Genomic DNA, 22,734 nt, shown 5'->3' with positions numbered 1-22,734 from the left:
GGCTTTGGCTTCCCTGTGTGCCCCCAGCTACAGGCAGGAGGAAAAGCTCGTCACGCCGCGCTATAAGATGAACAACCTTTTTAATTTTGACAAAAACAAAGTACAAAACCGAGGCCAATTTTCTTTTCTCCCCATTCGCAAGGATCTCTGCCGGAGTGACGCTTGGCCGGTGCGGGGTGATGGGCGGGCGGGGTGGCTCCGGGTGCTGGGGTACGCGCCCGTCCCGGGGGGGGCGATGGGGCACCGTGGGTCCCCACGAGCGCGGCTCGGCACAGCGGGGCAGGGCCAGGTCGCGGCGGGGCTCGCAGGGGTGAAGCGGGGAGCGTGCGAGGCCGGAGAGAAGAGGAGAGAGCTCGAGAGGCCGCCCGGGAGCCGGAGCGAGCACGGCAGGGCATGGCCGGGCTGCACCAGCATCGCCGCGGGGGCCGCCGCTCGGTGCGTGCTGCCGGTCGATGCGCTGAAGGGTCGTTTGGGCTGGCTGGCTTTTTGATTTCAATAAATACCAATCGGTGAGGGGCGCTTGTTGTCGCCGTTGCCCCAGCAGCTGCGGCACGAGGGGCAGAGGGAGCGGAGACGGAGGTCCTGGCTGGGGCTGGGGGAGGCGGGGGCTGTTTAGCTGATGATCTGCCGGGGTCGGCCGTAGCTCATCCCCGCCTGTGACGCGCCCTTGTTGGTCCCCATCTGTAAGCCGATGATGTTCTTGCCCTCCTTCAGCTGGCTCTCGGAGAACTCCCGCTTGTGCTCCTGCGCCTTCCTGCAGGAAACACAGAGAGGCGATGGGGCACCAGCACCCCCCACCCAAACCCCAACACCCCCCCAGGGCTGAGCTCCCACTTACTTCATGAACCAGTTGGGATCCCCGTGGTAATGCCCGTCGTTCTTGGTCACCGCCAGGCTCCCCAGGGCCACCAGTGTCCTCTGCACCGCCGCCATATCCTTGGCTATGGGAGGGCAGCACCGTGAGCGCTGTGAGCCCCCCAACATGCAGCCCCCCACCCACCCGGACACACACCTTCAAAGAGATCCACGGTCTGGAACATGTCTGTCTTGACCACGCCATAGTCCTCAGCCGCCTTGAGGAACTGGGCGATCTGTTCCATCTGCTTGAACACCATGGTGGGGGGGCTGTCGGGGATCTTGACGGGCTTGGAGCCGTCAGGGTAGAGGCTGTTGACCAGCTGGCTGAGGACCTGCAGGCAGAGGAGAGGCTGAGCCCTGCGCACTGTGCCATGCTGTGCCGTAATGCACGGTGCTGTGCTGTAATGCATCGCTCCCACCCATCCAGCCTCGCACTTACGATGCCGTTCTTCAGCCAGACCTGGAAGCCCAGGCGGCCCCGGTCCGGGCGGCCCACGCTGGACCCACATTGAGCCACGATCCACTCCACCAGGCGATCCTCCAGCTCATCGTCGTACTTCTTCTCGATCTTGGACTGGACGTCCCTGCTCATGCCATAGGCCGGGCCCTTGTTTGCCATGGCTGCGGTGGGCAGAGACCTGCAGCGGGAGGGGGCAGTGAGGGGCTGCCTGCCCCCACACCCAGCAGTGCTGCATCCCATGGCATCCTCCCTGAGCTCATCCCAGGGCAGGCAATGGCTGCTGATGCCAATGGAGATCTGGAGGTGTGTGCACGGCCATGATCCATTGGGGATCCATGTGCATTGGGGTGCGCTGCCCCATCCCCATCTCACTCAGCTCCTGCTCGTGTGATGTCCCCAGCACTGGGTGGCCATGGCTGGAACTGCCAGCAGATGCCCAGGCAGGGAGCAGGCAGTAGAGCTGGGTGGCTGTGGCTCAGCAGAGTGCCATGGGCATGTCCCCATGCCAGCACCAGCAGGACCATGCCATGGCAGGACCTGTCCCGTGCCCTTGTAAGGACATGGTGCGGGCAGAGCAGAGGGTGGCTGTGGTGGGCAGTGCCAGAGGATGTCAGGATGGGTGCCAGGAGGGAGAAGTGATGGGGAGCCAGCAGCTAAACCCCCATGGAGGTGGCCTTGTTCCTTCCTGCGCAGCTCCTGCTTGGGTTAAAGCCAGGTGGGTGCTGGGGCTGAGCCATGGAGCAGCACGCCTGGTTCCACATCCACTCCTTCCCTGGGCTTCCCCAGCAGCCAGATCACCCTGTTCTCTGGGCAGAGCTTCCTGACTCCTGCAGGACGGCACCGAGCCCTGGCACAGCCAGCAGAGCAGAGCAGAGCATACACGGAGCAGAGCAGAACACACATCCTGCTCCCCACCAGCAGCACCGGACCCCATGAGCCCCACAGACAGCCCTGTGCTCTGTCTCCAATGCTGCTGAACCCAGACAAACCCCACACCCACCTCTTGACCTGTCTCCCTGCACAGTGCCATGCTCCTTTCCTGCAGGAACTCAGTCATTGGGGGATGCATCTGCTTCCCCTGCACAGCCAGAGCTGGACTGAGCCAGCACCCACCAACACTGCTCCTATGAGCCACTGAGCCCCAGCAGCAAAGTGGTGCTGAGTCCCAGGGGCAGCTGCGTGCACTGAGCAGCATCCCCAGCCCAGGGAGCAGAACCCCAAACCAGAAAGCATCACCCCCATCCCAACCAGCAGCATTTCCACCCCAGCAGCATCGTGGCATCATCCCCATCCTGAAGAGCAGCATCCCAGTCCACAGACCAAGGCCCCAGATGTGGGGAGCATCATCCTCATCCCCACAGCAGCATCCCCATCCCAGGGACCGGCAGCCACAGGACACCCCCCCTCCAGCAACCCCATAGGACTCACAAGCAACAGCTGACGGAGGTGAGGGGCGATGCTCGGTGGATGCCAACACACTGCACAGTTCGGAGGCCGACGCTGTGCTAAAAGGCCAGACAGTGATGTCAGCAGCCCTCAGGACAGCCCCCAGCCCTCCCACAGCCCCACAGCACACCATGACTCCAGCCCAGGCACCATATTTGGGGAAAGACTCCGAAAACCAGTGACTAAAGCCCGTGCCGGAGCATTCCCTGCATGCCTCAGCCCCAATGGTTTTGGGGCAGGGAGGAAGCGGGACCCAGGGGCTCTGATGAAGTAAATCCTTTTATAGGCAGGCACTTGTGGAGTTTTCTGCCCTGACTTCATGGCTGGCTTTCCCCTGTGCTCACCGCAGGGTTGGGAGGCTGCTGGTGGGTGGGGGCACGGGGGGCAGCGGGTGCAAGGTTGGGGTATGGGATGGCCACAGTGCACAGGGGGCTCTTGGAGGGCACAGCTGAGTGTGGGCTGGGCAGTGCAGGGCAGTGAGGCTATGGGCATCCTACAGGCACAAAAGGTCTTTTTTGCTCTGCCCCAGTGGGGTGGGCAGGATACAGCAGGGTGGGGGCAGAGCTGATGTTGGGACAGGGTGCGATAGGGCTCAATGTTTGGCACAGCCACACTGTTGTGGGCTCTGCCCGACCCTCTGCTGTGCCAGGAGCTGCCATGTGGCACAGCCACAGCTCCAAGCTCATCCCATGGGGATCCTGTGTGCTCAGCGAGGGGCACAACCCCAGGACTCCAAACATCCTTCCCCAGGGCTGCCAAACTCCCCCCCACCCCAACCCAATGACTGCAGCACACAGAACCCTATGCCCAGAGTGTGGCTGACACCCAGTAGCAGGGTGCACCCACTGAGCCCCCCAACCCTGATCCCAGCCCCAGTCCAACAGGAGGCAGCAGCTGCTGTAAAGTGCAGAGACTTTAATGGAGCCGCCCGGAGCCCAGCTGAGCGCTGAGCTCTTACAGGGGACGGGAGAATAAAAACCCCGAGAGGCGCTGATCCAGACCACCTCGTGGCTGCCCCGGGGTGTGAAGGCATCGCCGTGCCCCACACCTGGGCGTTAGGCACTGAAGGTCCCACACTGGTGTGTGTGGAGCTGCGGGACGTGCAGCCCACCAGCGCCTTTCCAGTGTCACTTGTCACCAAGGATGGGCGCAGTCCTGGTGCAGGATTAGGGCCGGGCACCGCAGTGCATCCCCAGAACTGTTTTAGGTGAGGACGAGTGCTGGGCACCCATGGTGAGCAGGAGGTACAGTGGGACCAAGGGACCCCAGCCTGCTGTGAGGATGGCGAGGAGGACGGAGCATCCAGTGAGGACCCACAGCATGGGGATGGCCCACGGGGTCCTGCTGGGCTTTTGGCACAGCCCTGGGTGGTTGCACCGCAGTGGCAATAGGATGGCAGGGTCCTGGGTGCTGCACTGTGCCTGGGCCCTCTCCTCCAGGCTCTAGAAGACGTAGATCTTGTCCCGCTGGACGCAGTCTAAGTCATCATCCAGCGTCAGCAGCACCTGCAGAGGGGAATGGGGCGGCAGTGGGATGGGCAGCAGGGATGGGGGGTGGGAATCAGCACAGCCAGCAGCACCTACCAGGAAGGAACCGAACATGGCAATGGAGGAGAGGAAGTGCCAGATGTCGTGGTCGTCAAAGAAGTCGAGCAGGATGCAGTCACGGTTGTGCTCCCTGGACTCCGCTGGTGTTTTCTGTGCAGGATGGGGGCAGCCATCACCACGTCTGCCCCACAGCCACCCCACACCCTGCACGGCCACACACCTACCTGCCAGGTGCTGAGCCCCTGGAAGAAGAAGAAGAGTGCAAAGCCCCAGACCACGGAGGTGCCGATGATGCAAAGCAGGGGAATGAGTTTGATGCGTTCACCGCTGCGGAGCTGGAGGAGATGGTGAGTTACTACACACCTCCCTACCACCCTCCCACCAGGCATGGATACCCATATAGCCAGCCCATGGCTCACACCTTCATGATGATGTAGAAGGCGAAGTAGAGGAGCAGGTTGCAGATGCCGATGGCCAGCAGGTAGGAAGCGAAGTCATTGGGACGGACAAGGAGCCCATAGGCAGCGCTGGGGAGGCAGCGGGGTCAGCACAGCCTGGGGACTCCTCCCCCATGCCCCACTGTCCACCCTCTGGTTCTGCCCCTCTGGGCTCTGCAGGAGCACTGGGTGCTGTGGGTGTGGGGGGCTCATGCTGTGCATGGCTCACAGCTGTCATGAGCTGGGGATCCTCAGCCCAGATGGGGACAATGGCTGGGGGGGCTGAGGGGAGCAGGGTGGGAGCAGCAGGGGGCATGGAGGAAGCTGTGCGGGGGTCTCGATTGCTCCTGGCTCTGGACTTACAGGGACCAGTTGATGATGTTTCCCATAACCAAGAGCACCATTCGGTCCTGTGAAGGAAGACAACAGGGGTGAATAGGGAACACACGGGTGCCTGGCCACTCTGTAGCAGGGTCTCAGCACAGCACCTCTCCTGAGCTGGTGGCCAGCAACGTCCCTGCCTCTCTGGTGCCATCACTCACCACATACATGGGGCCACTGCACTGCCGGACACAGTCTGTGTACATCACGTGAAGGATCCTGCGCAGGATGCCTGTGTCTGTGGAGAGCAGGAATGTAGTACTGGGCACAGAGCTGGCCCCATCCCATCCCATCCCATCCCATCCCATCCCATCCCATCCCATCCCATCCCATCCCATCCCATCCCATCCCATCCCATCCCATCCCATCTGACTGCAAGACATCCCAACCCAACTCAACACTTCTTCCCATTTCACTGAATCCCATCCCACTCCATTGCGTCTCATCCCATTCCAAACCATCCCATCCCCCTGCACTGCATCTCATCACATCATATTGCAACCCAATCCATGCTATTTGATTGCATCCCATCCCAACCCAATCCATCTCATCTCTTCCCATCCCATCCCCTTCCAACCCAACCCATTGCATCCCATCTTAACCTAACCCAGTCCAATCCATCTCATTTCATTGCAACCCTCCCCATTCCAACCCAATCCAACCCATCCCAACCAACCCCATCCCATCTCACCCCTTCCCATCCCTGCTGCCTGCAGCATGACCCCCCATGCAGACCCACACTCAACCCTCACCGAGCTTCCAGCGCCCCATGTAGTAGAGCTGGGTGCTCAGCAGCAACGTGGCCATGATGTGCATGACAGAGAAGATGATCCAGAAGACCATGTTGCCTTTGCCAAAGACCTTTGGGGAGAGCCCAATGACCAGCAGGTAGGTAAGTGGCCCCTTCACACCATGCCCAGCCCCTCTGCGTGCTCACACTCACCACACCAATGACAGAGAAGAAGATGACAACAGCCAGGCAGGCATAGGCGCTGTAGGCACTGGCATTGATGTCGGGGTGCCGCTTCTGGTACAGCTTCAGCATGCAGAGCCCAGCAATCATGTACATGAAGGAGGTGTCTGCAGGATGGAGCGGTGAGAGGGGCTGCAGCAGCTCCCAGTGCAGTGCTGGGATGGCACTCACCAAACTGAAAGTTAGAGTAATTAGGACAGACATGGTAGCAGGCACTGAGCACCCCTTCCATCATCAGAGCAATACCCATAGCATAGAAGAGCCCAAAGTGCTTTGGGATGCCACACTCCTGCAGGGGCAGAGAGGAGGGGAATTGGCACCTGGGGGAGCTGAGCTCCATGGGGACGCAGCCTGCTGGCTGTGTATCCTTACCAGGGCATGTGTGTCATTGCGCATGAGAGCCCGGTTGTAGTTGATCTCCCGCTGCAGGATGATGAGCAGGAAGAGCAAACCCAGCAGCACGTAGCCCAAGTTGCTGATGATGTTGTTGAAGGCGCTGCAGGGGGGGGTCAGCCCATTAGTGCCCTGGGACCCACACACACAGCCCTGCTCTATGCCAGGACCCCACTCTCCCACCTGAGGTTCCCCAGCGGGTGGGCACACAGGAAGTTGTAGTAGCAGATGTCCTGGTTGCCAGTGACATTCACCACCTACAGGTGTGGTACAATGAGAGGAGGTGGAGGAGAAGAAGGAGGAGATGGGGGCACACCCAGGGACAGGGGCTCGTCCCCATGGCGGCTGCAGAGCACGGTGTGGGGTGCTCCTGCCTGCTCACCGTCTGGTAGGTGATGACGAGCTGGACAACAGGCAGCGCGTAGAACACAGCGATGGTGGCAATGTTCCTGGGAGGGTCACAGCAGCGTCACCACTGTCCCTGCCACCCAGCTGGGGCGGTGGGAGAGGTGCTGCCAAGACACACCCCAGCCCTCCAGCCACCCCCTGCTCACCAGAAGTAGATCTGGTACTTCTTCCGCAGCACCCGCTTGTCCTTGCGGGCCAGATCAGCCACACAAAGGTATTGCTGGAAGGAGAAGCAGGGTGAGGGCAGAGCCCGGGGCACAGCACGGCACGGCAATGCATGGGCAGATGGACCAACCTTGGTGCGGATGACATTCTTGTCGTAGTCGATGTCGGCCAATGTGTCGTAGTCGTCCTCTTCAACAGAGCTGAGTGAGTCCAGGCGCGGTCGCCCGGCCACGTTCTCCAGCGACCGCTCACCTGCAGCAGAGCCAGGGCTGTCAGCAGGGCTGCACCGAGCACCCACGGCTCCTCACCAACAGTAATCACCCCAATTACACCCACACCTCCCCGCCAGGGCAGGACGGGGCACAGAGCAGAGCTACACCCCGGGATGTGGCCACATCGGGGCCGAGGACACGGCTGGGTCAGTGCCCAGCTCCAGGCTTGGGCAGGGCAGATTGCTTTGATTTGACCGTCCCTGCTCGGGCCAACATCTACCCATGGCAATGTACTGGTGCCTCATCGGGGCGGAGGGGATGCGCCGCTTGAACTGCTCCTGCCCTTTAAAGGAAAGCGAGAGTTATTGGGGCAGGACGGGGGCCGAGCCCACAGCCAGCACCTCGGGAGCCCCCCGCGTGTCACCGTCCTGCCAGTTGGTGATGCCCAACTGGAGCCCCTGCTGCAGGCTGGCAACAAGGGTCTGCCATGGATGGAGGGAGCACATCGCTGGTCGTGCCCTTGGGGCAGCCCCACACGCACCCACATATCCATAGGAGATGTCTGCAGAGCCCATGCTGTCCGTGATGGCCTCGGTGCTGCAGGAGGAACCGTTCTCTGGAACGACAGAGGGGGTGGGCATGGTGGCACGGCTGCCGGCCCCATAATTAGGGGGTGAGGGATGGCGTGCAGCACTCACCAAAGGAGCCGTACCCACAGCCCATGTAGGGGGCATGCCCAAGGAAGGAGTCTGGGATGCTGTGGGTGTGCCCTGCAAGGCAGGAGGGGACACACAGCACCATCAGCACCCCAACACGGGGCTGCGCCCGCCTGGTGTGCAGCAGTGCCGGCACCTACCCAGTAAGGATGCTGGGGGTCCCAGAAAGACATGGAAAAAGAGAGAGATTCAGTCAGTTGCCCAAGCCCCAGCTCAGCTGCATCAGCCCCAGAGCAGAGAAGACAAACCCCAGGACACCCCTGACTCTGCTCTTTGGCACAGGAAAGGCTTGAAAGGGAAAAAGGACCCAGCAGCCCCAGGCACATCCACTCCATGTGCCCCCAGCCCCTCACCCGTGTCCAGGCTGGGTGAGTCCATGGCAGCCAGGAGCCCTTTCTTCTTGTGCTGCCTGCAAAAGGAACTGCACGTGAGCTGCAATGTGGGACTGGGACACAGCACCAGGAGGGGACACAGCACTGGGGATGGACATGGCCCTGCAAGGGGATGGGGTGGCCAGCTCCTGAAGTGGAGCAGGGTGGGACTGTGGGACCATACCTGCAGTTCTCCCAGCAGGCGATGAGCACCGTGATGACGTAGAAGGAGAGGAAGATGCCGAGGCAGAAAAGCATGCTGCTCACGTATGCTTCCGCTGCAGAGAGTCTCAGGGTGAGACTGAGCAGCCCCCAGAGCTGCCCAGAGCCACCTCCCACCCAGGCTTACAGGTTATGGCTGGTGACACCATCACCTCCAGCATCTTCTGCCGGTTGTGCAGATCCACTGGCTCATCTGTGGGAAGGCAAGGGCAGGAATCAGCCCCACAGCATGGGGCCAGCCCCATACCCAGCATGAGCCCCACAGTGCGTACCTGGGGAGGTGCGTTTGGAGAGGGGGTAATAGGGGAGGGCTCCTCCACACGCCTCATCTTCCGTCTTTACCACAACCACCACATAGAAGCTGTTGCTGGGGAAATCCTTCCTCTGCAGTGTTGGGGAGAGACATGGATCAGCAGCACCCAGACAGGACGTGTGGGACCCTACAGGGCTGGGCTGTCCCCCCCACACCCACCTGCACTGTGATGGCCGCCTTCTTGGTCATGGTCTGGTACATCCCAATGAAGGCCACGTTGTTGTCCAGGTCGTAGACAGGGCACTGTTGGGCAGAGGGATGGAGCCATCAGCATGGCCAAGCAGCACGGGCTGCCCGGTGAGACCCTGAGCCCCTTCCTACCAGGATGTCCTGGATGGAGATGACGGAGCAGGGGAAGGCCATGGCTGAGGTCACCTTCACAATCACCGAGTCCACTCCGTCAGGGAACTCATACTTGAAGTACTGTGGGCAGAAGGACACGTCGTTCCCCACACTGTTCCCATTGGCGCTGCCCCTCTGCCCCAGCACAGCCCCTCACCTGCGGCTGTGATGCTGTAGCATTGAAGGTGAAGGCTTCATTCGTCCTGCAGAGAGCACAGAGGGGATGAGGGCCGCCCAGTGGGGCAGCCCCATAACAGCAGGCAGGGGATGGGGGGTGGGAGGTGTAGGATAGGGGATGGGGGTCCCTCACCGCAGCACAAAGTTCTCCACGCGGGTAACCCGCAGCTGGTAGGAGGCGTTAAGGGACAGAGTGGAGACGTCCACAAAGAAGTGCTGTGTCTCCACCTCCACCGTGGTCTGTGGTTGGCACAGCGTGCGGCTCACCTCCTGGTAGGCGTATTTCCGCTGGTACCTGGGGTGGATAGGAGCTGAGCCAAGCTGTGCCAACAGCCCCGGGACCCTCAGCCTCATTGATACTCACAGCCCCCGCAGGATGAGTGGCACTTGGAACGAGACCACAGCCTCCTTCTGCCTCACCACGAAGAGCACGGGAAGGTCCTTATGGTCGGACAGAACATTCACAGACACCCGCACTCCCTCTGTCTGTGGGAAGGTGACACTTTGGCCAGGCAGGACCTTCCCCAGCATGTGGACTTTGCTCAGCCTGAGCTGGCAGACATGTCGGCCCCTGCTGCTGGGGGGACACCTCCCTAATGGGGGATGTATGGCTGTCCCTAGTGCCTGGCTACACTGTCATCCCAGGCAGAGAGACATGGGACTGCCTGGGTTCCCTTGTGCCTGGTGCCAGGGCAGAAGGGAATGGGAAATGTCACCTAAAATGTGAAACATGGCCCCAAAAAATGGGATATAAACCCCAAACTGGGGTAATAAACCCTAAAATGATCAGACAAGGGGGAATGGCTGATGGGATAGTGAGGGAATGGCTTGAAATGACACGAGGGGAGGTGTTGGTGAGATGTGAGGGGGTGAGGAGCTGGCACTGCTGCCCAGAGAGCTGTGGGTGCCCCATCCCTGCAGGCACTCAAGGCCAGGTGGGATGGGGCCCTGGGCAGCCTGAGCTGGTGGGGTCAGCCCTGCCCATGGCTGGGGGTGGCACTGGGTGGGCTTTGTGCTCCCCTCCAACCTGAGCCATTAAATGAGTCTGTGACACAATTAAATGAGAAACATCCTCCAAAACAGGAAATAGACCCCAAAACCAGAAACATTTCTCCCTTTCTCTCCCCTTCCCCACCCCCAAAATACACCTCCAAAAAGGGAAACTCAGCCCGGAAATGCGAAATCCACTCCTTAAAAAAGGAGAAACTCACCCCAAAAATGTGAACACACCCCATAAATGAGAACACAACCCCCTTCAATGTGGTCACCTATAGTGGGTGCCCACCCCGCGGTGCCGCCGGCTCACCCTGTTCCTCAGCACCGTGTGGTTGAAGGCGTAGATGTTGAGCGTGTCGCTGCCCACCCAGTCCGTATAGATCCTATCGAACACCGCGTCCTGCTGCTCCACGTTCTTCTTCGGGTCGAGGGGTTCGGGTTGAGCGGACGGAGGGGCGAGTAACCAAAGCAGCACCCAGGCCAGAGCGGCGGCCCCGGCAGCGGGCATCGTGCCCGCATCCCCGGCGCGGGGCTGCCGTGCTGCGGGGCCAAGGGGGGGATCAGGCGGGGGGTGACGGGGCTCGCAGCCCCATAGCGCGGCGCTGCGGTGCGGGGCTGCCCGGTGAGGCCGGCGGGACTGTCCGTATCGCCCCGTTCCACGGACGGCTGTAAACACGGAGCCGGCGGTGACGTCAGGGCGGTGACACGCGTTCATAGGGCCCGGCCGGGGAAGTGACGCGGAGGGCGGCGGGCGGTACCGGGTGGGACGGAACCGAGTGGGACGGGACCGAGTGGGACGGAACCGAGTGGGACGCTGCCCGGGGGCGGTACAGCCGGCCGTACCCAGCGACACAATGGGGCCGACCCCCTCACTACCCACCCGACACCTCGATCTGCGGGATCGACCAACAGTGACACGTGGCACAGGCGGCAGCGAGGATGGGACCCATGGAACAGCCCAGCCCCGCACCTCGCAGCACAGAAAGCCAAGCGGACCCTGGGCTGAACCCAAAGCAGTGCAGGCAGCAGGGCAGGGAGGTGCTCCTGCCCCTCTGCTGTGCTGTGCCAGCTCACCTGGAGCACTGCGTCCACAGGTGGAGTCCTCAGGGCAGGAGAGACATGGAGCTGTTGGAGCGAGTCCAGAGGAGGGACACAGAAATGGGGCCAGGGATGGAAGCCCTCCCTGCGAGGACAGGCTGAGAGCTGGGGCTGTGCAGCATGGAGGTGGTGGTGCCCCATCCCTGCACACAGCCAAGGTCAGGCTGGACGGGGCTCTGAGCACTGCTGGAGCTGTGGGTGTCCCTGTGCACTGCACGGAGTGGCACCGGGCAGCCTTGCAGGATCCCTTCCACCTCAACCCCCAACACCTCCGCTGCAGGTTTCTGCCTATTCTATGCTGGACAAACATACAGAGACGCGAGCATTGCTGCTACTGTGCACTTTATTTCTCTGGGTCCTCTCGCTGAGGATCTCAAAGCACTTTTCAGGCAGTGTGCGCGGTGCTTCCAGCTGATGGGTGCTGCTGCTGCCGATGGGTGGAGCGATTTACTTGGGGACAGACAGAAATCAGTGAGGAGCCAGGAGCAGAACGCAGCGAACTCCCCAGCTCCTATTGAGATGCAAATATTGCTTCCACTGGAACGACTCTAAGGTTGATTTTGTGGCGGTGCATTCCCTACGCATTTCAAGGCTATCAAAAATAAGAGCTTCAAAATCTCATCTGGGGCCAAAAAGTCAGTTTTTACCTTCACCCGCAGAACATTGCTGAGAGCTTTGGCATTGTTTTCAGGTTAAAGGGAATAAAGCAAAGGAACCCAACCAGGCTGGAAATAAGGACAGATAAACAAGCAGTGAGGATCCAGATGAGTCTGATTTTAAACACCCAGGAAGGGAACGCTGTGAATTCGGTTTGGAAGCTCCCTGCTCTCCCCACCCTGAGTGCTTCCCACAGCAGCACTTCCCACAGCAGGAATAAAACAAGCAACCAGCACAGGGGGGACGGAAGACACACACACACACACACAAACAGCAACACGTTGGGGTGAAACATTGACATTTATATCTCTATATGCATTAAACAGAGTGAGTTCTACCAGCTGATGCTTCTTTTTTTGCCAAAGCAGAATCACAATTTCTTCCTGGGAAGGTTCAAGTCGAGCAGTGATGGGTGATTCACATACACAGGCAGGTCCCCATCACATGCATGGAGTGCTCTGCCTCCTTCCCCCTCCTCCTCCCACTGATAAGTTATGAGACTCCTGCTGTCCTTCCACAGCTTTTCTTCTTTGCTGCAATAAATACGAAGCTCGGCGACACTCACAGCACAGACAGGACAGCAGGGCTTCAGCATAGAACTGAGTAACACAGCGAGGTTGTTTACAGAAGGAAAAGGCCTCGACAGGGCCAGTTCTTTCACAGCCGACCATTAACAATGACACAGTTCACAGCCCCGATCCCAGGGGACATGGGTCACCCTGAAGCTTTCCTGCACTTCTCATAGGGAAGCTCTCAGTTTTGGTGTCTGCTCAGTGAAGGGGAACGATCCCTCCCTGCCCTCACACAAAAACCCCTCCATTTGAAGCAGGACAGTTTATTACAAACAGAGCTGAAGTCTCAGACACAAAGCTGCCCTTCCTTTCTTTGTCCATCAGTCATACCAGCAACGATTAAGGTAGCAGAGGGTTGTGAACACTGAAGCAAGCACAGAACGTGGCACCTTAGCACACCAAGCTTAAGCAGAGCCAGCAGAGCCATCCTCAGTCACACTGCAGTCATGAACCTGCTAAACCTCTCTCACACTGCATTGCCCCACCAAGAGCAGCTGACTCAGGGCAGGCCACAGCCCCAGTTATAAGCGTGCTTAGGTAAGAAGTTACAGCTTTTTTATTGGAGAACACATTCCCAACCAGCGTCTCTTCAATGCTGTGACAGCAGGGAGCCAAGCAGGGATGCATAGGTTCAGCTACCACGCTGCCTTGGCATAAAAGCTGAAGAGCTCACAGGGAGCAGAATGTGTTTTAACCCCACTCCCTAAGGAGGGGGAGAGGGATTAATAAACCTTTTCCCCAAGAATCCTCCATTGCTGCTTATATTTTAACATTTTACACTTTCTTATACCAACTTCTCCAGCGAGCATCAAACCAGAAGTGTGAATCATACCAGCTTAAAGCCCCCTGTACAAGGCAGCAGGGCTGCAGAGCACACAGGCCTGTGGAGCAGCACCATGCTTAGCCTGCTTTGTGGGGTAAGACGACCATCCCTTCTCTACTACAGCACTCTGGTATGTGTTTCTGGGAAGTGGAAAGCTTCATCCTTCCTTCATCTGTGTGTAGATCACATATACTGGAAACAAAACACAAACTATGCATGCAATCCAGGCAGAAATCCTGCTATGATCAACTCTACAGGAACAGGGGAATGTAGTGGGGACGTAAAAGTATTCCTCAATGCTAGATTATAGACTGCATTAAACACCAGCACCCTTTATTATAAAAAAGGGCAAACAGACTATATACAGTACCTACGTACTTTCATTGCAGAAGGGCACAGCAAGCAACCTGGACACCTAAACACCCCTCCTTAAGAACAGAGTATGAAGTGCCTGCTAAAAAGCTATCGGTTCCTCTCCAATTTACCTGCCGAGATGAGCACGTGAGGCTGCAGATTCCTCATACACTGAAAGAAGTGCAGAGATCTGTGCTGGCAGCTCTCCATCAGCTACCACTGCAGTGTTTGCACAGTGCTGTAAGCTCCAGCTCTGGTAGGTAAGCCAAGGAAGAACAGACTTCATTTAAAATTCTTTTATTTGCAAGTGTATTTTATCTATTCCCCTAGAGCTCTGTATTTAGGGTCCAAAAATGGTTTTTCTTTCTGAATGAAGAGAAGCTTTCATGGTAGATGAAAGGCTATTTTCATGTTACCGTTAGTAGGCTACAACCAGCTCATAAAAAACAAAACCAAAACAGAAATCCCACCTACTTGCATCCCCTGTAAGACAGCACTGCTGCACTGGCTTCCTTGGCTGGAGGTGAGCAGCAAAAGGCCACACCTCCACTTCTTACTGTAAGAGGCTGCAGTTGCTTGAATAAAATGTTTATACAAGTAAAACAGAAGCAATAAAGAAATATACACCTTTGAATCTGTAAAGCTTCAGGCTGTTTTATGCCTTGAAAAAAAAACCAACGAGGGGCTACTCATGTGGGATTTCTTTAGGAAAAAAGGGTGTAACAGTCATACAAAAAAGTAAAGAAAAAAAGAACAATGAACAGTACTGAAAAGAGCCCTGGAGCACAGGCATCCCAAAGGAATGAAATGTCAGTTCCATAGTAGTGAGCAAGTGACTGCCTTGTGTGATACTAACAGGGTCATTAAAACCCTAAACTGAATGACTGTTAAAAAGCCAGCAATGCCGTACACAGACAGGTGCAGAGAACAGGACAGCCATCAGGAGCACCCGATGGGACTGCCCACAGGGAAAGCTACCTGGAATGAAGAGTGCCCTGGTTCCTAGGCATGGTGAGATGAGCACAAGAACAAGCACCTGGGAGCATTACAGAAATTCAGTTAACGCTTTGTTCCCTTACATTTCTGAATTCCAGTTTCATGCTGCTTCAGAAATATGGAGTGAGAAGCAATAGGTGTCACTTAAAACCCCAGAAAAAGAAAAAAGCAACCAGAAACCTTTAAAAGGTGGGACTGAGCTCGGAGATAATGCATCTGTTCTGTTATTAGCAAGTGAAAGGCAATGCTTGTTCACAGGCTAATACACAGAGCACAACCCCTACAGCCAGGAAGGGTGGGCCAGGAGCTGTGTATGGGGCTGTCAGAGACAGGCTAAAAAGGATCTAGGACAACCACAGAGCAACAAGAGGTGAGAGGGGCACAGAGTGACAGTCCTGTTCTCATTTTAAATGAGGGGAATGGTTTAAAAGTAAAACTCTTCCTCAGCTAATTTCCTCCTGCAATAAAACCAACCAAGCCGGCCCTCATCTGTACAAGACCAGTTAAACATCAGCCTTCCCCCTCAAAACACTAGATATGAACATCCGTAACATTCTACAATGGAAAGTGCTTTAAGAAAGAAGGATTCTGTAGTGCCAGTGACAGAATTGATCTGATGGGTTGGATGATGTTAACACTGACATCAGCTAATCAGGCCAGGGCAGCTCGTTTCTCCTCTGGGGTCTCCTCCAGCAGCTGCATAATCAGTTCATGGAGGGGTTTACAGATCTTTGCATAGGCCCCTCCTGTCAGGTGCAGGAAATCAAACATATCGTGGTATGAGATGGTGCCATCTGAGTGCACGAAGCCGGCATCTACATCCAGGAGCTGGACATTGGGTAGTTTGGGGAGTGAGGCTTTTAGCAGATGGTTCACCTTGGCATTCTTCTGCCGCAGAGGGTTTGGCTTCTCTCCACGAGGTAGCAGGCCCTGACACAAGAAGGAGGTAATGAAGAGCTTTCATTCAACTTTGATGGGGTAATAACAATTTCCCTTTCATTTCAGGCACCCTTTCAAGATTGAAGATGTCTACTATAAAAGGATCTCATTCACTGAATCAGATTTTGTCCGTTCAGATCTAACTTCAAACGTGACTGAAGGAGCCGGATGAGCTAGAAGCACATCTGGCATGGAATTTGCTTTATTTATTCAAGTTTTTTTTTTTAAAAATCTATCAGCTTGTATTCTTTTTATAAGGTTTCAGTGGTGTGCTGAATGCCTTTGGCTCATCTCCTCTAAAAGACAGACACCAGCTGACTTGTTAAAATGAGGAAGCAAACTAAGACTTCCAAATCCCAGCTCCGATCTTGGCACCTTACAGAACATCATCAAAGCCTCTACATGGGATAGCAATGCTGCTAATGAGGGTGATCACATCTGTCTCTGGAGGGGCTAAAAGGATCAATTTTGCAAAGCCAGGTGAAGCCAGGGAGGCACACACAAAGCAGAAGCCAAATGAAACAACTGCCCTCCCCCATCACAACCATAACTCCCAGTACCACAGAAACACAGTACAGAGAACACACAGCTTCCTTAGAGGGCTTTGTTTTGTAGCTCTCCAGTAAACATACCAGTACAATAACTTTGGCCTGTGGCTGCTGGGTATTTATCAGGCGCACGATAGCCTCAATCCCGCCTGCTACTTCTTCTGCTGTGTTTTCGTAATTATTTGTTCCAACCCAAACAACAATGACCTATGAGGAGAAGAAATGTTTGCAACTTTTTCAGAACAAGCTGTAATAAGTCTTGCTGACCCTGAAAGCACGGCATAAACATCATCTACAGTCATCAAGCTCAACCGAGAGCCAGGCTTGCTAAAGGATAAACCATAAATGGAGGAGGTTTTCAGCTGCCAGTAATGCTGACTTTTGAACAGTATCTTACAAGCTTCAGATCTGACATCCAGTATGGATGAAGAACAAGGACTTCTGAAGGTTTTCTGGACAGCCTATGGGATGTGTGAGCCCACCCCTTTTCACAGAGCTTCTCAGTCAACACACTGCAGGAGTCTACTTTGCTCAAGAAGAGAGCATTTATACAGCACAGCGTGAGGCCCCTGCAGGACAGGGACAACCATGCAACTCCACTTCTTTACAAAGCTGCTAAGAAACAGACTGAAATATGAGTAACAATGCCTTCCTACTGCAGTACCATGGTGGACCACTCATTGCTTTCAGTAAAGAAGTTGACCACAAGGCTGCAGCTCTTGGTGTAAAGTAGGAAGTAGTTCTTCACTGCACACCTTTGCTCACTTTGTATCAAATATTTCACCATCTCTATCTGAGAACATATCTCAGGTATGAGTCACTGCAACTCCAAACTACAACAAATGATGGAACAAATATTGATCAGCCTATAAGGCCATTTCTTTTGATGACTTCCTCTGATGCACATTAGCAGTGAAAGCCACACGTATGAAGATCATGGCTCCATTCCCAAGCACTTCTAGCTTAGCCTAATACATTTCAGTGCCTTGTGCATACTTAGTGGCAACAGCTTCTCAACAAAAGCTCTCTAAGAGTTAATGGCTCACTCAGTTTTACACCATTTGAGGACCTGATATCTCTCATACGTCAGCACAAGGCTGTCTTGTTTGTTTGTCTGTTTATACCTTCGGTTTAATGTTCTCCAGTTCACCATTCTTCAGTCTCCACAGAACGTGTCCAGTGGTGTCTCCACCAATCCCAAAATTCAATGCATGAAGTGGTGAGAAGAGCTCTCGCCATATCTGCAATCAGAGGTCAGTTTCCTCTTTGAGAGGAGCATCCTGATCATGAAAGGAGGATACTACACAGACACACAATGTCTTCAGTAACACTGGAATTAGAAGTGAGAAACCCTCTGAAGACTCACTTCCAAAAGTGGCATTTAAACACGGGATGAGGCCTTACTCTGTGGGCCATAAGAGACAGAATTGCTGACATTCATGCACTCAGTCTTGGCACAGAGGGAGGGGAAGCTCTCTTGAATGGCTATTATGGCATCAGATACAGAAGGGAGTTCACAGTGTCCTTAGCTCAACTAATTACAGGGCTTCTAAAGAAGATATCCACATTGCCAGGAAAGCAAACTACAAGAAGTGAACTACACTGGGAAGCAGCTCTTACAGAACAATGTCACTCAGCACCATTGTAGGGCAGCAAAACTCTTAGTATTGCTCCAGTGGTTTCACAGATTAAGCAAAGGAATACAACCCAGCTAGTCCTTAATGTAAACTTCACTTCTGAGAAGGTCTTTAAGACTTTGTCAACAGAAAAGCAGGTATGTCAATGCACATAGTACAACAAGGGTTAAATGTGTTCTGGCCAAGAAAGACACACCTACAAAGATTTCACTGGCATGCTCTTGAGTTTGGAATCAAGGAACCAGTGAAGGGTTGTGTATGCACATCAAAGCGGAAGCAGTTATTAATTGCTTCAGAGAACGACCACAAATGGCTTACAGAGATAAATCAGAGAGACTTTGAACGGGCACTGGGCAACTAAGGAATTATGCTGGAATAAACTAGAAGGCACAGCAGTAAAATCAGAGTGGAACAAAAGTAGTTTGGACAGTGACTAATTGTACACGAATAGATTAGAAATTCTAATTCACATAATCCCACAATTGCTTTTTTTTTCCCTTTCTTTTCTTTGTTTTTTTTGTTTTAAACAGTACCTCATATTGCTGTAGCAACTGCACCATGGAATCACCCACGAAGAGCACATCAGGTTCCTTGTCTTTGCAGTCCAAGACAAATCTATTGTGCTGTTTAAAAGAAAGCAGCATAAGCGTAAGCTCAGACTGATCATTCCTCATCAGTATCTCTGTTGCAGGACAGAAAGGGACAGTTGCCCAACCAGTTCCCCCTGCTCCCTCCTATGTGCTTCTCCCTATTAACCCATGCACTACTGGACACTCCTCTCCACTACACAAACTCTAACAGGGGATGTGGCCTCTGTTCTGAGAAGAGCAATATTTTGTCTACTCCATGCAACCCATATGTAACCCATAAGCCTGTCACACACCCACTGAATCCAACAATTAAATAACAGAGAAATTAACAGTTAGTCAGTGCAGCAAGTATCCTCTGGCTATTTCACTCCATAGGAGGAAGTGTTGTAGAAAGAAATTGGGAGGCTGGACACTTCAGTTCTGCTTTTCAGCTTTGTCACTCCCTTACAAAGGAACACAGCAGAAAGCACAGTTTTGCACTTTGTTTAACAAATGGGTTGGCATTTTCTCTCAGTTAATTTCCTGAAGTTATCCCACAGTGTAGTTTCCAGGCCACGCTGCTTTTGGCCTTCTTTCATCATCCCAAGTAAGACGAGCATCAGAATGCTGCCAGCTGTTGGGCAGCAGAGCTATTACAACCTCAGATCAAGAGTGTGGTCAGACAGACCCCACAGCCCCCAGCCCCTCAGGAAAGAGGCTCCAATCCCCCATGACGGCTCTCTCACCTGCGACATCCATCTGTCATCACCCTGAATATCCTCAGCGGCATGTGGGACTGCTGCAGGGTTCAAGTCTCCATGGCTCATTCTATTCCTGCGGAGAGAACATTTCAGACAGGTTGATTTAAGCAGCTAATCCAAGCAACAGGGGGAAAAGGGAAAAAAAAACAGGGGCTGGCAGAAAACCACTGCGCTTCCTGACATTCACAATGAACAATTCATGACCATTCTGAAGCACGGTGACAACAGAATCCATTTTACTCTGTGCAGAACTGCCAGGCAGACCCTGCTGAAGGCATCTATAGACACGTGAAAACAACGTGTTGAAAAAGACAAAGAGAGTGTTCAGAGAGCGCCCTGCAGAAGCACACCTCAGCTGGGCAAATCCTTAACTAGAATAAATGCTGCTAATCCGAGGATTAGCCCCTATTAGTACAACGATAGCCAGCTTACGGCTACTGAGCTGCACGGTGCAGGTGGATTATGAAGCTGCAGGAGGCTGCGCATCGCACACGGGGTGATCCCGAGGGATCTCGTGTAGGAAGGGCAGCGGCCATTGGGGCTGCAGGAGGGCAAACCCGGCCCAGGGCCGTACCACGGTATAACAGGGCTGTAACACGGTATAACAGGGCCGTACCCTCATTAATAGGGCCATACCCCCATTAACAGGCCCGTACCCCCATTAATAGGGCCGTACCCCCATTAACAGGCCCGTAACCCCATTAATAGGGCCATAATCCCATTAATAGGCCCATAATCCCATTAATAGGCCCATAATCCCATTGATAATCCCATAATCCCATTAACAGGCCCGTACCCCCATTAACAGGCCCGTACCCTCATTAATAGGGCCATACCCCCGTTAACAGGCCCGTACCCCCATTAACATGCCCGTACCCCCATTAATAGGGCCATAATCCCATTATCGGGGGCCATAATCCCATTATCGGGGGCCATAATCCCATTATCAGGGGCCATAATCCCATTATCAGGGCCATAATCCCATTAATAGGGCCATACCCCCGTTAACAGGCCCGTACCCCCATTAATAGGGCCATACCCCCGTTAACAGGCCCGTACCCCGCGGTCACACCGTTTAGGCCTCACTCCTCCCCTTGGCAGCACTAAGGGCCGGATCCCGCCCCGCCCCGCGGCCAACGCCTCAGCAGCGCCCGCAGCCAACGGCTCCAACGGGCCGGGAGGGGCTGAAAGCCCTATACCCCTATATCCCTATACCCCTATATCCCCATATCCCTGCGGTCCCACAGCCCTGCGGCCCTGCATCGTTCCCGGTGCCCGCTCACTCACGGCAGTTCCCCCCTCAGCTCCATGGCTCCCCTCGGCCGGGCGCCTCCCTCCCTCAGCCCGGGCTCTCTCCGCGCCTGCGCCAACGGTACTTCCGCTTCCGTCGCTACAACCCGCCCAATCAACACTCGCCCTCCCGTTACGCTTCCGGCCGCGCTGACGGAAGTCCCGCCCTGAGCCGCTCTGCGCTCGGCCCATAGGGGGCGCTGCGTCGGCGTGACGTCACTGTGACGTCATTCTCCAAGCGGTGACGTCAGCTGCGTCACTCAGTCGGGATTCGAACCCGAGCCTCCAGTGTTACAAAGTGGCGTCCTTAAGCACTGCGCCACCAGAGCCTCATAGACACTCCATTGTGCCCTACAGCACCGCATAGCCCACCCCATAGATCCCCAAAGACACCCCATAGACTCCCATAGAGCCCCATAGGGACCCCATAGCGCCCCATAGAGACCCCATTCTTCCGCATTGAGACCCATAGAGCCCCATAGAAACCCATAGCACCCCATAGTCACCCATAGCGCCCCATAGGAACCCAAGGATACCGCATAGCCACCCCATAGAGCCCCATAGACACCACATAGTGACACATAGTGACCCATAGGGGCCCAAAGAGACCCCATAGCACCCCATAGCTACTCCATAGTGCCCCATAGCAGCCCATGGAGCCTCATAGACACTCCATTGTGCCCCACAGCACCCCATAGCAGCACATAGTGCCCCATAGACACCACATAAGGCCCTACAGCCACACCATAGAGCCCAATTGAACCACATAGACACCCCATATCGCCCCATAGAGCCCCATAGAGACCCACTGAACCCCATGCAGACCCCATAGAGCCCCATAGCCACCCCATAGAGCCCCATAGACTCCCCATAGAGCCCCATAGGGACCCCATAGCGCCCCATAGAGACCCCATTCTCAGTCTGCCCCCCAGTTTGGTTTCTCTCTGCTTCCTCCTGAAGCAGGGACATGGCAGCACAAGGCAGGCCCAGTGGCAAGGAGGCAACCTGGGTAAAGCATAGAGTAAATGCAATAGTTCAGGCTCCCTGCACTCCAGCTGCTTGCTGGTGGCTGTAACCATCCCACGTGCTCAGAGCCAGCAGGGCAAAGATTAACGATTATTAAAGGAAAGCAGCCTTTTGCTCCATCACGGCTTTTGAAAGCACACAACCAGCACACCTGTGTTCTTTCATGGGCAGATGCAGCTGAAATGTTGCTCTTAGCAACAGCCGGACCACTCGAGGCGAATGCAGCCGATTCCCAAGGCAACCTCAACAACAAACCTCTGGGAAGATCCCTGCGGGTGGAAATGGAGGGGCGCAGAAAGGCAGCAATGATCAAGTGCAGCGCCTGCGAGCCATTGGCATCAAGCAGAAGAAGAGCAGGGGTTTTGTAGCTCCTCATTCAGGCTTCTTGCAGATTTAATCTCTGGAATACTGTTGTGCATTGCCTGCTCCTCCTGCCCAGACCCCCATATCCACCCCACAGCCCTTCATATCCACCTCACAGCCCCTCATATCCACCTCACAGCCCCTCATATCCACCTCACAGCCCCTCATACCTGCCCCACAGCCCCTCATATCCACCCCACAGCCCCTCATATCCACCCCGCAGCCCCTCATATCCACCCCGCAGCCCCTCATATCCACCTCACAGCCCCTCATATCCACCTGAGTCTTAGTATAGTTGAGTCGTGTAATGGTGCCTCGCAGGCCCGGCTCATTATGCCACCCCATAGCCCTCATATCGACCTCACAGCCCCTATATTCCACCCCATACGGCCCTCTTATATCACACCCTCACAGCCGCCTCATATCTCACCTCACAGCCCGTCATATCCACTCACAGCCCCTCATATCCACACCCACAGCCCTCCTATCCACCCCACAGCCCCATATCACCCCATATCCCCTCATATCCCCCCATCAGCCCTCATATCCACCCCACAGCCCCTCATACGCCACCAGCACAGCCCCTCACCTATGCATCAGCAGCCCTCATATCCGCACCATCCGCAGCCCGCTCATATCCACCTCCCGCAGTCCCCTCATATGCCACGCCGGCAGCCACCTCAT

The 22,734-nt window shown here is 55.3% G+C and overlaps 3 protein-coding genes across 7 annotated transcripts; all 3 read right to left on the bottom strand.

The window, feature by feature from the left end:
* Positions 1-63: 63 nt before the first annotated feature.
* Positions 64-2,841, bottom strand: TAGLN (transgelin). The gene is made up of 5 exons (XM_015884156.2): positions 2,747-2,841; positions 1,298-1,496; positions 1,013-1,190; positions 839-941; positions 64-754 (listed from the first exon to the last, which is right to left on the bottom strand). The coding sequence occupies exons 2-5, from the start codon at positions 1,475-1,477 to the stop codon at positions 613-615; spliced, it is 603 nt and encodes a 200-aa protein (XP_015739642.1). The 5' UTR covers positions 1,478-1,496; positions 2,747-2,841; the 3' UTR covers positions 64-612.
* An 818-nt stretch (positions 2,842-3,659) lies between these two features.
* On the bottom strand, positions 3,660-11,125 carry SIDT2 (SID1 transmembrane family member 2). Of its 3 annotated transcripts, XM_015884074.2 has the most exons (28): positions 10,728-11,125; positions 9,786-9,907; positions 9,555-9,716; positions 9,402-9,447; positions 9,224-9,325; positions 9,062-9,145; positions 8,862-8,973; positions 8,717-8,782; positions 8,552-8,645; positions 8,350-8,405; positions 8,137-8,148; positions 7,979-8,050; positions 7,822-7,896; positions 7,561-7,623; positions 7,199-7,320; positions 7,050-7,123; positions 6,878-6,944; positions 6,679-6,752; positions 6,475-6,598; positions 6,274-6,391; positions 6,073-6,209; positions 5,882-5,990; positions 5,291-5,367; positions 5,112-5,158; positions 4,733-4,838; positions 4,536-4,646; positions 4,348-4,461; positions 3,660-4,269 (listed from the first exon to the last, which is right to left on the bottom strand). In XM_015884074.2, the coding sequence occupies exons 1-28, from the start codon at positions 10,923-10,925 to the stop codon at positions 4,207-4,209; spliced, it is 2,607 nt and encodes an 868-aa protein (XP_015739560.2). In that variant the 5' UTR covers positions 10,926-11,125; the 3' UTR covers positions 3,660-4,206. The 3 variants fall into 3 exon arrangements, with proteins under 3 accessions (XP_015739560.2, XP_015739561.1, XP_015739562.1); XM_015884075.2 differs by lacking the exon at positions 8,137-8,148; XM_015884076.2 differs by lacking the exon at positions 7,561-7,623 and having other exon boundaries at positions 10,728-11,124.
* A 715-nt stretch (positions 11,126-11,840) lies between these two features.
* On the bottom strand, positions 11,841-20,788 carry PAFAH1B2 (platelet activating factor acetylhydrolase 1b catalytic subunit 2). 3 transcript variants are annotated; one of them, XM_015884078.2, is made up of 6 exons: positions 20,659-20,788; positions 19,357-19,444; positions 18,575-18,664; positions 17,529-17,645; positions 16,489-16,611; positions 11,841-15,847 (listed from the first exon to the last, which is right to left on the bottom strand). In XM_015884078.2, the coding sequence occupies exons 1-6, from the start codon at positions 20,679-20,681 to the stop codon at positions 15,569-15,571; spliced, it is 720 nt and encodes a 239-aa protein (XP_015739564.1). In that variant the 5' UTR covers positions 20,682-20,788; the 3' UTR covers positions 11,841-15,568. The 3 variants fall into 3 exon arrangements, with proteins under 3 accessions (XP_015739564.1, XP_015739565.1, XP_015739566.1); XM_015884079.1 differs by lacking the exon at positions 20,659-20,788 and adding an exon at positions 20,431-20,448; XM_015884080.2 differs by lacking the exon at positions 20,659-20,788 and adding an exon at positions 20,411-20,428.
* Positions 20,789-22,734: the final 1,946 nt, after the last annotated feature.

This window comes from Coturnix japonica, chromosome 24, assembly GCF_001577835.2.
Source record: "Coturnix japonica isolate 7356 chromosome 24, Coturnix japonica 2.1, whole genome shotgun sequence".
NCBI classification, from domain to species: domain Eukaryota; kingdom Metazoa; phylum Chordata; class Aves; order Galliformes; family Phasianidae; genus Coturnix; species Coturnix japonica.
This window is presented reverse-complemented; position numbering and strand designations above follow the sequence as displayed.